Raw genomic sequence first — 15634 nt, 5'->3', positions numbered from 1 at the left:
GAGGGAAGAGACTTTGAGGCCCCTTCCGACCCAAACCATCCCAGGATTCCATGATTCTATGATTCCCACCCCCACTGTCTGCAGAGAGGCCAGTGCTGTACCTGGAAATGCACCAAAGGCATCGGAACTGAAGAGATCGGAGGAGTCCTCCGAGGACAAGTCCTGGGTGAGGACGGAGGAGGACCTGGCTGCCGCCCTGTTGTTGGGTTTGCTCCTCACAGGGGGCTGGAAGAGAGAGCGGAATGTGAGGAATGGGGCTGGGGGCATTCGCTGAGGCTCTTGCACTGAGATCTTTAACTCCTCTCTAGTGAGAAGTCATGGGATGAAACTGGTTTGGAGCATCTGGGTAGGAACCGCTTGGTCCTGTGTGTGGGATTTGGGGCGCAGCCGTACCCGAAACTTGGTGAAGTCGGCGTATGTGGGGTCGTAGGTTTTGCGATGTGCCTCGAGGAGGATGTCGATGACTTTCTGCTGCTCCTCTGAGAGTCTGGGCTTCAGGCTCTCCTTGAGCGCCTCCTCCTCCTTGCGCTTCAAGATCATCTCGCGCTTCCTCTGGACCTCCTCGTCCGTCAGGATGACTGCAGGGACAAGGAAAGCGTCAAAACCAGGGAAAGAGAGACCGAAACAACCCTGGGCTGCTGCAGCCAGCACCTCCCTCCCTTCGCTAATCACCATTAAACCCTCATCACCCCTGTCCTCAACTGCTGGGTCACAGCTTCCCGCTTCCAGACCAGTTTATAGCCCACTTGGGGGCTTTTAGGCAGGGAATGGGGGCAATAAGGTCACGTCAGCGCTGCCACACGTCTGCTCGGTGACCTTGCTGCTTGTCCTGGGCTTTCAGGTGGAAGAAATCTCAATCTCGCTCCTGCAAGACTCAGGCCAGTGGGTTCATCAAGCTCCCGCACGGCTCCTTCACCGCTCGACAACAGAGGGAGCCCGATGCAGCGTCGCTCCGGCTGCGATCGTCTGGGTATCCAGTGATTTTAAGCTAAAGGGTCACATAAACATCTCCTCGCTCCCAGCGTTGGGTATTTGTGGCTTCTGTTAGGGGGGAACCTCCAAGGGTTGGACCCAAAGGTGATACTCAAGGCTTCTCCTATTTATTTAGGGAAGGGGAGCATCCACAGGCAATTTGGGCTCAAATCTGTATAAAAGGAACTTAAAGACCTGAATAGCTCATGGGGCTGGAAGAAAAGAATCGTAGAATCATGGAATCGTTAAGGTTGGAGAACCCTCCAAGCTCATCCAGTCCAAGCACCCGCCCAAGCCCGTGACTGAACCCCGTCCCCAGGTGCCACACGGTGTTTGAAGCCCCCAGGGACGGGGCCGCCAGCCTCTGCCAGGGTCTGAGAACCCTTTCCATGAAGGAATTGTCAGCCCTTTAACCAGCCATTAAAGAAAACCCTAAGCACGTTTTCTGACGAGAAGGCGGCTTGGGAGATTTGCTGCAGGGCAAGTCGAGGTGGAATTCAGGACGAGAGGTTGGCGAAGGGCGGCAGGAGCCAAGGTCGCAGGGCTCGAGGCGAGGAGCTGTTTGCAGTCCCAGCTCCTTCCCACCACCTTTAGCCAACGGCATTTTTCCGATACGTTTCCTACACATTCCCAGCTTGCACAACCTCAGAGGGGACTTGGATGAGCTCAGAGGCACGAGGACGACCTGAAAGGTCACTCCACTTTGAAACCAGTAATGGGCGGCGTCCTCAGGGGTGGGTTTGGGACCAACCAATGGGTTTAATCTCTTTGTCGTGGATCTGGGCAGCGGGGTTGAGGGCATCCCCAGCGACTTGGCCCGTGACACCAAGCTGCGTGGTGGGGTTGAAGCACTGGAGAGAAGGGATGGATCCAAAGGGACCTGGATGGGATGGATGAGGTGCTGAGGGACGGTTGGACTTGATCTCAAAAGGTCTTTTCCAACTAAATGATTCCGTGATTCTATAGTTCTATGAAACACCCCTGGCCGTGCTGGAGGAAGGGTGTTTCGGTGGGATCGGAGGGGATGTGGACGAGGGACGTCGACGCAGGGACCTGCTGGCTTTATCAAGTCCTCAGGAAAAGGATTCAAGCCTCCTTTGTACTCACAGAAGGATGGACGTGGCCCACCACGGCCCTGCCAGCCTCGAGGGGGAATATGGGACCGGGAGGTGCTCACACCCCACATCTGATCCCTTCCCAAACGCTGAGCAGGAGACGTCCAGCCACAGACTCCTGGCACGACCGGAGATGTGGCTGAGGGCTCGTGGGCTGCCCCGACCCAAGGGCCGCGTGGAGGCTGAGAGAACATCTGCCCATCCCCTCCAGACGGACGCTGGGCGGCCGTGCGGACACCGCGAGGGCAGCCGGGAAAGCCGCGGCCGACACCGGGGGGGACAGGGCCGGCCGGGCGAGGGTCCAGCCCTGCCACCGGGGCCAAAACCAAAGGGCTGGAGGCGCCGTGGACGGCGTGGAGCAAGCAAATCTAAAGCAAAACTTCAAGTTTATCAAACTGGGCTGCATCTGAAGCCGTGGGACCAGCAGGGTGAAGGAGAGGATCCTGCCCCTCTGCTCCAGGGCCTCCCACCCTCGTTGTGAAGAATTTCTTCCTAAGATCTCATCTCAATCTCCCCTCTTGCAGCTCAAAACCGTTCCCCCTCATCCTCTCCCTGCCCTCCCTGATCCAGAGTCCCTCACAGCTTTCCTGGAGCCCCTTTCCATCCTGGAAGCTGCTCTGAGGTCTCTCTGAAGCCTTCTCTTCTCCAGGCTGAACAACCCCAACTCTCTCAGCCTGTCCTCATACGGGAGGTTCTCCAGCCCTCAGATCATCTCCGTGGCCTCCTGCAGACCAGAGGCTGTGGTGATGGGCTGGAGGGGCCAGTGCTTGCTGGGGAGAGGAAGGGCTTGCGTTAAAGCTCAAGCAAAGCCACCAGGAGCTGGGGACAGCGCTGGGGTGGCCGCCGTCCCCCGAGGAGGGACCAGACAGGGGAGGAGGGTGGAAGCTGGAGGGCGGCCAAGGTCATGGCCATAGGGCTGGAGCAGGATTTACAGCCCCCACCGCAAACCTGGGGTCACCCCAAGGCACCGGCCGCCAACGTTAGCAAATACTTGTGGGTTTCCACCCATCTTATCTCCACAGGGTAAAGTGCAGGGCAAGCTGGCGGGGCGGGCGATGGGGAGAGGCAGAAGCCACCTCGCAGCTCGAGCCTCGGCTTTTGGGAACGCTCCTTTCACTTCGCTCCAGAGGGATGTTTCCTCCAGGTGGCTCCAAAGTGAACACGTCTCCAGCTTAGGGGTGCCCTGGCTGTTCACCATGATTGATGCAGGCACCAGGTTCTGCCCTCTTCCTCTACCTCTACTTCTTCCTCCTCTACCTCTACCTCTACCTCTACCTCTACCTCTACCTCTACCTCCTCTACCTCTTCCTCCTCTACCTCTACCTCTACCTCTACCTCTACCTCTACCTCTACCTCTACCTCTACCTCTTCCTCTTCCTCTACCTCCTCTACCTCTACCTCTACCTCTTCCTCCTCTTCCTCTACCTCTACCTCCTCTACCTCTACCTCTTCCTCCTCTACCTCTTCCTCCTCTACCTCTACCTCTTCCTCCTCTTCCTCCACCTCTACCTCTACCTCTACCACCTTTACCTCTTCCTCTACTTCTTCCTCTTCCTCCCCATCTCACGCTCTCATTTCTACTTCACACTCAGACCCCGTTGTCCGTCGGGTCAAACTGGCCAAGCCTTCAACAACAATGTGGGGAAGACACCACCCCACCACCCTCCAGCTTCCAGATCCCTGTTTCAGCCTAAAAATAACAGCAGCACCTCGTTCCCCTTCATTTAACCGGCAGCAAAGTCCGCGGAAAGGCTATTTTTGGTCTCTTTAGGTCGGGTTTTGTTAATCCGGTACCAATTTGCTAACGGGGTTGCTTACAAGTTAACTCCTGCGGAAAGCGTGAACATCCCTGGGACCTGGCCCATCCCTGACCCCAGCTGGGGTTCAAACACCTCACGCATCACTTGCTGTTGAGTTTTCCAGCCCTTCCTAGGTCATTAACCGGTGCAAGTCAACACATTTCCCTCGTTAGTAGCGGATGTGCCAACTGGCCCAGGCCACCAGGCTCCCGTGTCCTCAGACTCACCCAGACCACGGGGACACAGGGTTTATCGTATCGTCTTTTTCTCCCTCGTCATGGGATGGGGATGCGAGCTTAAGAGAATGACACCCACGGAGCTTCCCTTCATCAGGAATCTGCGTGATCTTTGGGACAATTGGAAACTGAACACGAGCCAGCAGCGACCCTGAGAGAAGGACTTGGGGTGCTGGGGGAGGAGAAGCTCCACATGAGCCAGCAAAGTGTGCTCGCAGCCCAGAAACCACCCGTGTCCCGGGCTGCACCCAAAGCAGAGGGACCAGCAGGGCCAGGGAGGGGATCCTGCCCTGGAGGATGGACCAGATGAGCTTGGGGGACTGTTCCAACCTCAATGATTCCATGGTTCTACTTAGGGTTGAAGAAGACGTGAGCACCAGCCTTCTCCTCAAGCATGGGGTGGTAGGAAGAACTGTGCCAAATATTGTATTTTTAAAAGCTGCTTATCTATAAATAGAGTTGAAGAAAATAAATATTTGGACAACATCCGTCTGTTTGGATTGAGTTAAAGACTATTTTACTTCCCTCTGCTATTTATTTAAGTCACTGCTGGGCATGCGGCTGGGCAGATGGAGCCACACGGTGCGAAGAAGGGACCAGACCAAAGAAAGAGGTGACACAGCTGATGGAAATGGCTGTGGGGAAGCTCATTCCATCTCCCCGCTTGGAAAAAGGTGTTGGAGAAGACAATGACTTTGCCCAGGCGGGATTGGAGTGAGTTCAGTCCGTGTAAACAGGAGTTAATCAGAAACAGCTCCGGATGCTCCCACTACGCTGGTGCCCCCCGAGAGCCAAGAAAAGGGGACTTGGCTCTGAGAGAAGCGACTCCCTGGCTTGCTAACCACCCCCTCAATCATTAAACGAGCTCCTCTCAATCATTACCCACCGCATCCCTTGCCCTTTGCATCCCTTTCGGATCCTGCCAGGGCTTTTGGGTTTCACGCTCGCGTGCCCACCTTGAATCGAGAAGGAAGAAGCGGAGGAGGCGCGATCCCCGTGGGATGCATGTCCGCGTACTCACACTCTTTCATCATGCCGATGTCCACGCAGCGCTTCAGCCGGCACGCCTGGCAGTGCCGCCGGTTGTCCTTGGTGATTTTGCAGTCGCCGTTGAAGGGGCAGGTGAACATGGCTTTCCTCTTCATGCTTCTCCTGGAGAGGAACGGGGAAAAAAAATGGTTTGGGTCAAATCAAGAGCGTTTGGATCATGCAAGAGGCTGCTCTGAAGGTCGGGAGGAGACGGAAGCACAAATCCAGCCCTTGGGACAGCAAATTGATGGAGAGGGATTGCTAAGAGGGTGTTGGAAGCACCTCTGCCCTGACTCTGTTCAGCTCAGACACTTGAGAAGGGCCAGTTGGAGAGGCTGGATGGGGGCATCTATGGGTTTGATCTCAGTGGTCACAGAATCAGTGAGGTTGGAAAAGCCCTCCAAGCTCATCCAGTCCAACCCCACTGTGACTGAACCCTGTCCCCAAGTGCCACGGCCACCCGGCTCTTGAACCCCTCCAGGGATGGGGACGCCAGCACCACCCTGGGCAGCCTCTGCCAGTGCCTGAGAGCCCTTTCCATGGAGGAATATTTCCCAATATCCAATCTAAACCTCTCCTGGTGTGATTTGAGCCCATTTCCTCACATCCAATCCCTTGTTCCTGGAAGCAGAGCCTGATCCCACCTGGCTCCAACCTTTCCGGGAGCTGCAGAGTGTGATGAGGTCTCCCCTCAGCCTCCTTTTCTCCACCCCAGCTCCCTCCAGCTCCCTCAGAGCTCTCCTCCACAGAGTTCTCCAGCCCCTTCCCCAGCTCCATTCCTTTCTCCAGACACACTCCAGCCCTTCTAGGTCTTTCTTGGAGCGAGGAACCCAAAACTGAACCCAGGATTTGAGGTGCGGCCCCACGAGCGCCGGAGGACGATCTCTATTTGCAGCGAGCGGCTCCTTCGGAAGCAGTTGCCGATCCAGAGACCGACCCTGCTCGCCGACGGCAAATCCTTGAGTAACTTTCTCCCAAGCGAAGCTGCGGCATCTCCGAAGGGCAGAGGAGAAACCGCCCTGGCTGGAGCGGCTCAGCTATCCCTGCAGCGTGTCATTAGTGGCCACCGCGCCGGGGTGACTTCTCCCTGGGAGCTCTGGCGTTGACCCTTTGTACTTGGAAGAGTGACAGCCCCGATTGCAGCAGCGGATGAACGTGGCACGAGGTGGTTTTGGTGGAAGAGAGGGTTATTATGTTAAGTGTTGCTTCTCTTGTACCCTGCCGTGAGGTTTCTTTCTCCTGCTCACACAAACACGCGCTCCAGCCAGTTCTTCCAGCAAAGCCAGGACTTAAAGGCTGGTAAATGTTTAATAACAAAAGTTGTTTCCCTGCATGTCCTCTGGTTTCCTTTGCAGGCTCTGCAGGGGGATCGGGACGGGCTGGATCCATGGGCTGAGGCCAACGGGATGGGGTTCAACCAGGCTCAGTGCTGGGTCCTGCTCTTGGTGACACCAACCCCAGGCAGCTCCAGCCTTGGGGAAGAGCAGCTGGAAAGCTGCCTGGAGGAGAAGGACCTGGGGGTGCTGGTCAACAGGGGCTGAACACGAGCCAGCAGCAGCCCAGGAGGCCACCAGCACGCGGCTTGGATCAGCCCTGGGGTGACCAGCAGGAGCAGGGAAGGGATCGTCCCCCTGGACTCGTGCCATGAGGTGGCATCTCAAATCCTGGATTCAGTTTGTGCCCCTTGCTCCAAGAAAGACCTTGAGGGGCTGGAGCGTGTCCGGAGAAGGGAACGGAGCTGGGGAAGGGGCTGGAGCTGCTGGTGCTGAGCCCCGAGAGCAACGAGGACGGAGCGAAGGGGCCGGGTGGGCGATGGCGCGGGGGCCCCTCCAGCGAGGAACGGCGCCAACCCTGTGCTTATAGGGTATAAATATAAAATCTGTCGTCGGGCTGCGGATCCGAGCGGGACACAGCGTGCAATTAGAGGCTATTTTAGCAAGAGAGATGTAAACAAAGAGGCTTTACTCTCCCTTCACCTCCCAGATGAATAAATGCATTTAGGAACATTAATCCAGGCGCGGCGGATGGCCAAGCCCTCCCTAACCTGCTTTACACTGAGAAATTCCTCTTGCACCCAGCAGCTGGCCCGCAGTTTAGTGCTTCTCCCCTTCCACCAAGACCAGCAGGACCTTTGCTTGCCCAGAAACAGGGACAAATGTTGCTTAAATCAGGATTTGGAAGCCAAAGCCTCCAAAATCTCCCAGTTTGGGGGAGCAAACCTTTGGGTTCGAACACCTGGGGTGGGTAGGAGGCTCGTCTTTTCCCCCGTCGCCCCGGGTGAGGCTCGGGGAATGCACAAACAAACCAGAGAACCCACGAGGCCCTCGGGCAGGGAAAGATGCGCCGTGCTCCAGGGCGAGCCAGGATGACGGGCTTGGTATGAAAATTGCAGTTTCTTCAACTACAGGGTGGCCGGGCACAATAGAGGGTTGGGGTTTTTATCTAAGCAGCCGCTTCTCTGCCCCAAGGGTCCAAAACTCTTGGCTCCGAGGGGCCCCGAGGAAGAGCAGCAGGTCGAGGAGCGGCCGGCGACCCCGCAGCGGGAGCTCACGCCGTCTGGCTCCGCGGTATTTTTATCAAGCTCTAAAACTGGCCATTTCCAAGGCTCCTTTCGGGTCCCAGGCACGCTGCCGACGGTTAAAAATAACGAGATGCCTCCCCGCGCAAAGCCAGCGGTCGGGGGAGAGTAAACACGGGCAGAGCGAGGGACGAGGGGTTTGGGGAGCAGGGAGCGACGAGCTCTGAGCGCGGGGGATGTACCGGGGGTGGAAACAGGGACTGGGATCCCATGTGGGCTCCACACCGGCATCGCTCGCTAGGTGAAAATCAGAGATTGCAAAGCGTGGAGGGGGAATCACAGAATGGGTCGGGTTGGAAGGGACCTCAAAGCCCACCCAGTCCCATCCTATTTTTGATAGGAATGGTTGGATGATCCAGTGGGTCTTTTCCAACCTAGTGATTCTATGATTCAATCCCCCCTCTTGCAGCCCGAAACCATTCCCCCTCGTCCTCTCGCTGCCCTCCCTGATCCAGAGCCCCTCCCCAGCTTTCCTGGAGCCCCTTTCAGCGCTGGAAGCTGCTCTAGGGTCTCCCTGAAGCCTTCTCTTCTCCACGCTGAGCAACCCCAACTCTCTCAGACTGTCCTCGTACAGGAGGTTCTCCAGCCCTCAGATCGTCTCCGTGGCCTCCTCTGGACTCTCTCCAAGAGCTCCGTGTCCTCCCTGTGCTGAGAACTCCAGAACTGGACACGAGGCTCCAGGTGAGTCACTCTCAGTCCTTCCTTTTTACCAGACAGGATTGATTTTCAAAGCAACTCAGAGATTTTTATCAGCAAAAGGGGCTTTTGCCACACAAAATTCTCAGATTTGCAGAATCCGTCAAACGCCGTTTCCTGAAAGCTGCCCTACTCATAACCAAACCCCACCACAGCTTTCCTGGCACGGTCTTCCCATCACTCACCACGTGCTGAGGAGGCAAGTAGTCATTCTGGCACCAAGGCTGCGGCAGAAGCACCTCGCGGAGCCATCACAAACCGTTTGAGGCAGGATAATCCCCTCTTTGTCCTCCACCACATCTCTACAACCACCTAGGGAAGCCCCTGGAGACACCAACAGCCAACACCAAGAGCAGAGCTGAAGCTCTCTGGCACCCGATTTCATAGAATCCTGGGACATTTTGGGTTGGAAGGGACCTCAAAGCCCACCCAGTCCCACCCCTGCCATGGGCAGGGACACCTCCCGCTGGATCAGGGGCTCCAAGCCCCATCCAACCTGGCCTTGAACCCCTCCAGGGATGGGGCAGCCACCCCTGCTCTGGGCAACCTGTGCAAAATCCTCATCACGAGGAATTCCTTCCCAAGATCTCATCTCGATCTCCCCTCTTCCAGGTGAAAAGAAATAGAACTGGAGAGGCTGACAGGAGTGGAGGATGCAGTGATGCAGACAGGATGGGCGAGGACCTGGGAGGTTTTGAAATCCCCAGCTCCTTTCCAACCAGCTTTGCTTTTACCACCTGGTGTCATCGCACTGGGGGAAAACTGGGGCTGCAGAAGAAACCAGAGAAACCACGGGTGCTTCAAACAAGTCACAGCAGAATAAACCACTCGGGCTCAGCTCCTTTCCAAGAGCTCCTGAGCAAACAGCAGAGCTCAATAAAAGCTGCCGTTGCTGTTGGCATCATTAGTAAACGGTGGACTTGGAAGCAAGTGGTCAAAGGTTGCCTCACGCCTGTTTGTGCCGCGGGTTTCGTGCCCTTCTGAGCACCCCAGGGTGCTGAGAAACACCTAGTGCCATTTATAGAGTCCTTAAACCCAGGATCTCCTGGAGGGCTTCGCAATCTGCTCACACAGAGTGAAATCCTGCAGGACGCCCCCCCGCAGCCCCACCTCTTCCAACGCCTGGGCTGCATCGCAGCATCCCTGGGCTGTGGGGCCCAGGGGATGGAGGAGACCAAGTCACATCTGTGGCCTGAGCGCGCTAGGAAATAGCTGTGAAACCCTCCCGAGGTTTTGCAGTTCGATATTCTCAGCCGCTCGCCCTCTTTCAGCCTCGTCCAGCCGAGGCTGCGGGTCCGACCTCCCCGGGAAGCGCAATCAGCCGCCTGGAATCGATACCAGCAGAGGGGTTTGTTTCAAGGTTCAGGTCAGGGAGTGCAAGGTGAAAGCTGAAAACCAACAAGCGCACAAAAGCACAGCCCCTAACAACCCATGAGGCGCTGGAAAAGGGGTGCAGAGCTTTCTAGGAGAGTTTTAGAGACCCGTGGCAGCTCTGCCCTACCAGAATCACAGGGAAGGTCGGGGACAACGTAGCAGAGCGTGGAGAAGAGCACCTGAAAGAGTCGATCCTCGTTTAGCAGCAGTAATTGAGGAAAATGTTGTCCCTCAGGTCGGCCGGGCTGCAAAGCCGCCCCGTTCCGAGCCAGGCAGCGAGGGAGCGGTATGTGAAAACCCTCACCTAGCCCCAAAATTCCTGCCAGAGGAGGAGTTGGGACATTGCTGGGAAAGTTCAAGCTCTGGTTGCTGCAAGAGCTCAGCTCCTGGTGTGAAGCTCTGCGCTCTGGAGGTTGCAATCCCCGTGCCACCGTCCCATTCCAGCCCTCAAGACTTGAGCAAGTCTTTTTCCCAGCCGGTCCCATGCGAGGCTTTATCTCCCCGCATTTCACGGGCACTGAGTCATTCTCTCACTTGGTGCAAGCGATCACGACTCCCACGTGAAGGGTTCATCGCTGTCTGGGTGAGAGCATCACCTCGACAGGCACCGGGGTAAAACCGAGCTGCTACCAAACAGCCACAAACCTGCAGCTCCTCAGACGCGGAGACCCCAGCAGCTTTCAGAGACCTCAAAGTCCATCCAGTCCCATCCCAGCCACGGGCAGGGACACCTTCCATGGGATCAGGGGCTCCAAGCCCTCGATCTGACAGTGGATCGAAGCCTCAAACCAGCTGCACGTGCAGCCCACGGCGGATTTAAACCCCTAAAGAACCAGATTTGTGAGTGAAAACGACCTGGAAGTGACTGAAAACCTGCATGGCTTTGGAAAAACCTTAGTCCTCGCTCGTACTGGTGGGAAGAGGACCCTGTGCATCCCCCTCCGCAAGCACACGGAGCTTCAGAGCCGCCGGGAAAAGCAGCTTGTGTTAAAGAAATGAACTTTGTGCCCCTCGCACCAGTGCAGTTTACAAAGCCTGCTCAGGCCAGGTGTATTTTCCCAGGTGCCACCCACCCCAGGCTCTTCCCCTCCAGCCCGTACAGCACGAGGAGGTCTTGCAAGGCTCCCAGACAGCTGGAAAACTCCGGCTAAGGGGAAAACAAGCTATTTTGCAGTAGCAGGGGGCCACAACCAGGGAAATAGTTTGTGATCTCTCCATTATCAAGATCCACAGGTGTCTCAGCGCAGGGCTGGGGGGAGCCCAGGTTTGCGGGGTAACCGCAGCAGCAGCCCAGCGGCTCCCCGAGGGTCCCATCGCCTGCTCCTCGAGGTTTGCTGGTGATGGGGGAAGATTCCTTCCCCCTGCAGGCTCTCGCTCACCTGAAGAAGCCCTTGCAGCCCTCGCAGGTCATGGCGTTGAAGTGAAAGCCGGTGGCTCGGTCCCCGCAGACGCCGCAGATGCGGGGAACGTTCCTGTCAAGGTCGCCGGCCGGGTCGGGCAGCGAAGTGCTCGCGGCCATGGTCTCCATGTCTGGGGGAGCAGAGAAAACCAGCGATTGGGTTTGTAAAGCTCTCTCGCAGCTTTCCAAACAAAGCAAATCGGATCACAGAATCATAGAATGGGTTGGAAGGGACCTCAAAGCCCATCCAGTCCCACCCCTGCCTGGGCCAGGGCCTCCCCACCCTCACAGAAAAACATTTCTCCCCAAGATCTCATCTCAAGCTCCTCTCTTGCAGCTCAAAACCATTCCCCTTGTCCTCTCCCTGCCCTCCCTGATCAAGAGCAACCCCTCTCCAGCTTTCCTGGAGCCCCTTTCAGTCCTGGAAGCTGCTTTAAGGTCTCCCTGGAGCCTTCTCTTCTCCAGGATGAACATCCCCAACTCTCTCAGCCTGGCCTCATGGCAGAGGTTCTCCAACCTTTGGATCACCTCCACGTCCTCCTCTAGACCTGTTCCAGCAGATCCATGTCCTTCTTATATTTGGGATTCCAGAACCAGACACAGTAAATAAAGGACTTTTTCCTTGGCTTCAACACAACTTGGCATGGAAAGTTTCTATGCTCCCTCTTGCCCTGTGCACTAACACCACCAAAAAAGCAGGTTCTGTCTGGGTTTTGTGCATCTCCCCATTTCCTCACCTCCCCGGTACGAGCAGGATGGATCCCCCTTCCCACACCCCCAGCCTCAAACCCCCTGTGCTGCGGTGGCAGATCTGCTCCAGCCCAGATCGGTTCCCACCACCCCCTCCACATGCTGCTTTGGGCTTCATTTCAGAAAAAGCTTGAAAGGAGCAAAATTGACCCAATCTGGTGCTGCAAAACCACAGGGAAAGAGGTCACGCCGCCCGCTTGCTGGCGCAGAGTTTCCCTTGCACGGTGACAGGAAACATCACCGGCAGCTTCGCACCAGCTCCCGTAAGCGAGGAAAATCCCAAACGCGAGTCAAGTGAACATGGTTCCACCAAAATCCTTCATGGGGACATCAAGAAAGGTGAGAGGAAACGGTGCTCCTAGCACAGAGCACCAAAAGGGGCAGTAAAATCATGGAACCCAGGAATGGTTTGGGTTGGAAGGGACTTCCAAGCCCATCCAGTCCCACCCCTGCCATGGGCAGGGACACCTCCCACGGGATCAGGGGCTCCAAGCCCCATCCAACCTGGCCTTGAACCCCTCCAGGGATGGGGCAGCCACCCCTGCTCTGGGCAACTGACACAAGGAAGGACCTTGCCCTTGATCATAGGATATTCTGCGCTGGAAGGGACCCACCTAGGAGAGGTTCTCACGTACCTGTATCTGGAAGATACGCCATGGTCTGCTGCTGCATTTCCCAGGAGCTCTGGAGCTGGGACATGGAGTCACCTGCAACCCCAAAAGACAGACAGAACACAGCCTGAGACAGCTCCAAACTTATTAGGGTTGATGAGTCAAAGGAGAGGATCCAACTGCACGCCTCGGTCACGGCTTCGCTCCAGCCTCTCGGCGAGGCGTGACCACCCTGCCCGGGGTGGGGAGATCTGGAAAGATTAGGTACCACTTGTCTGCTTCCCACACCACCACCTCATCCCTAGGGATGCAGGAGGAGATATCGCAACACCTCACCTGCCCTCGGCGTGCGGTGAGGTTGCCAAGGGAGCTGGAGGAACGAACCGGTCACCGTCACCGAGAAGGAGGGCACAGGAAGGGTAGGAGACAGCGAGGTGCGCAGCTCGTTCCCGTCACCTCACTAATATTTTCCTACCAATTTAAGTTTCACAATTCAACCTGGCAGCTCGAGAGTCGCCGGCTCGCGTGGGATGGCAGAAAGCGGAGCTGAAAAGCTGAAAAGCTGCAACGAGCGCAGGTTCCTCATCCCAGAGTGCACGTGCGGCCAAAGCCAACGGGATCACCGCGGCGCCCAGGACACGGGGGGGGGGTTCCTCCCTCCTTGTGTCAGTTTATTCTTCCAGGAGCTCTGCTCTTTGCTGGGAAGCAGCACACGCTATAACACGGTGCTGGGACAGAGCTGGGAGAAGGTTTTATCGAGGGTCAGCTCGTGGATTCCCAGCCAGAGCGTTTGTTCTCCCCCCAGTGCTGCCCTGCAGGGACCACCACGGGATAGAATCCAGGAATGGGTTGGGTTGGAAAGGGCCTTAAAGATGATCCCATTCCACCCCTGCCCTGGGCAGGGACACCTCCCACAGGATCAGGGGCTCCAAGCCCCATCCAGCCTGGCCTTGAACCCCTCCAGGGATGGGGCAGCCACCCCTGCTCTGGGCAGCCTGGGCCAGGGTCTTCTCACCCTCACAGCAAAACATTTCTTCCCAAGATCTCATCTCAATCTCCCCTCTTTCAGCTCAAAACCGTCCCCCTTCGCCCTCTCCCTGCCCTCCCTGATCAAGAGCCCCTCCCCAGCTTTCCTGGAGCCCCTTTCAGCACTGGAAGCTGCTCTAAGGTCTCCCCGGAGCCTTCTCCTCTCCAGGCTGAACAACCCCAACGCTCTCAGCCTGTCCTCGTGTGGGAGGTTCTCCAGCCCTCGGATCATCAAGATTAGAGGGATCCTGGGGTGTCAGAGGTGAAGAGCCAAGAGCAGCACTCGGGGATCTCTCCCTAGGGAAGCAGCACACGGTGGAGCTTCTGGATCCAGGACAACCCCGAGACTCCACCTCGCTTGGCAGAAACCCGCTAAGGTCAGCTCCCTGCCACGAATCCACCTCTGTCCCACCAGCGGGTTTCGAGGTTGAGAGTGGGAAGTAGGGCACAGCCAGCCCGCAGCGTCTCGCCCTCCTGAAGGGCTGGATTCCAGGAGTGCCGACAGCTGGACCGCGGCAAAACACCTACGGAGCATCCAACCTGGGAGCTGCTCCCTGGGCTGCGCAAGGCACCTCTCCTGAGCAAGCAGCAGGGCTGCACCTGGGTGAAGACCCTGACGGAGACCTCAGCAAAGCTTCTCCTTGCCCTACAGACACCCTGATGCGCTATTTTATACTCCTCAAGTGGTTCGTGTTGCTCCCTGCTCTACCACGACTTCCCAGGACCATGCACGGGGACAACGGCACCTCCAGCATCACGGGGCAGGACGGAGAAAGGGGCAGGATGGAGAAAGCAAGCGCTTCAAGATGAGGTTGGATGAGGTTTTGAGCCCCTAATCCAGTGGGAGGTGTCCCTACCCATGGCAGTGTGGTGAGACTGGACGAGCTTTAAGGTCCCTACCAAGCAAACCATGCCAGGATTCTAAGTGCTGACGGCCGCTGGTCAACCTGAGAGGGATCTCCTCCCACGCTCCTCACGCCTCTCGCTTTCTCCATCCCTCAGTTAAAAATACAAGAGGGGATGTGGTCCCGAACAGCCACTAGAGATGAAGAAGGCTGTTCCAGCTGCGATTCCCACAGCTTCAACTGTCTCTGACTTCTTGGAAAACCTTACTCAGCCCCGTAATGGAAGTGACGTCGGTGCGTGGGGTGGAGCGCACGGGAGTTCCCCTCCACCCCCATAGACATTCAGCCTTCACCTCTCGGAAGAAGCAAAATCATTTCTATGAGAAGCACTGACCTCTTTTGAGCAGGCATCGCGAGGTCGGACCAGTTTTGTGACTGGTTGTTGTGGAGTTGCCCCAGTAAAGCCGCAGGGCTGGCTCTGAGCTTCACAAAATCTGAGGTTTCATAGAATCATGGAAGCTTTCCAGTCCCAAAAGGGGCTCCAGGGAAGCTGGGGAGGGGCTGTGGATCAGGGAGAGGATGAGGGGAACAGTTTTGAGCTGCTAGAGGGGAGATTGAGATGAGATCTTGGGTAGAAATGTTCTCCTTACCAGCCAGGGCAGCTGCGCGGGAGCTGGGACCGCGGTGTGGGGGGCACCTGGGCTACGAGAGATGAGAACGAGCAGCATCGACTTCTCGAACAAAGAAACAGGCTCGGATCTGCTGCTCTTCCTCACGCCGAGCCCAAAGGAGGCTGCTCTGCTTTCCAGTCCGAGTTTATCGCCGAGCGCCCGCAGGAGCCGCTCGGAGGCCGGGAGGAAGGATTTCACTGCAGTGTTTTCTCAAGCTTTATCACTTTCCTTTTTCTCTCAGCAGCTTGAAAAACCACACTCACAGCTCATCAGGAAGCGGCAGAAGGGAAAAGGCTTCGGAGGACAATGGGTCCTGCTGAAAGGCTTCCTGGCTGCTCAGCGGCAGCGTCTCTCCCAGCACCAGAACAGCCTCCTCCTTCCAGCAGCTGCAGCGACCAAGCTGGGGAGAATCCTGGAAGGGACCTCAAAGCCCACCCAGTTCCAACCCCATGGGCAGGGCCACCTCCCACGGGATCAGGGGGCTCAAAACCTCATCCAACCTCATCTTGAATGGAGCACAGGGCTCCAGGTGA

The 15634-nt window shown here is 56.9% G+C and overlaps 1 protein-coding gene across 1 annotated transcript in view; it reads right to left on the bottom strand.

Annotated features, from left to right (window-relative positions):
* VDR (vitamin D receptor) overlaps window positions 1-15634 on the bottom strand; it is a 32534-nt gene that overhangs the window by 2711 nt on the left and 14189 nt on the right. Inside the window, exons 3-7 of the mRNA XM_069879597.1 lie at window positions 12584-12655; window positions 11179-11329; window positions 5144-5274; window positions 394-578; window positions 102-225 (exon numbers count right to left, since the gene is read on the bottom strand). Of these exons, the coding sequence (XP_069735698.1) occupies window positions 102-225; window positions 394-578; window positions 5144-5274; window positions 11179-11329; window positions 12584-12647 (655 nt within the window). The 5' untranslated portion in view covers window positions 12648-12655. The remainder of the gene's footprint in view (window positions 1-101; window positions 226-393; window positions 579-5143; window positions 5275-11178; window positions 11330-12583; window positions 12656-15634) is intronic.

Source organism: Phaenicophaeus curvirostris, chromosome 38 (assembly GCF_032191515.1).
Source record: "Phaenicophaeus curvirostris isolate KB17595 chromosome 38, BPBGC_Pcur_1.0, whole genome shotgun sequence".
Taxonomy (NCBI): Eukaryota; Metazoa; Chordata; class Aves; order Cuculiformes; family Cuculidae; genus Phaenicophaeus; species Phaenicophaeus curvirostris.
The sequence above is the reverse complement of the archived record's forward strand: the minus strand, read 5'-3'. Positions and strand labels throughout refer to the sequence as shown.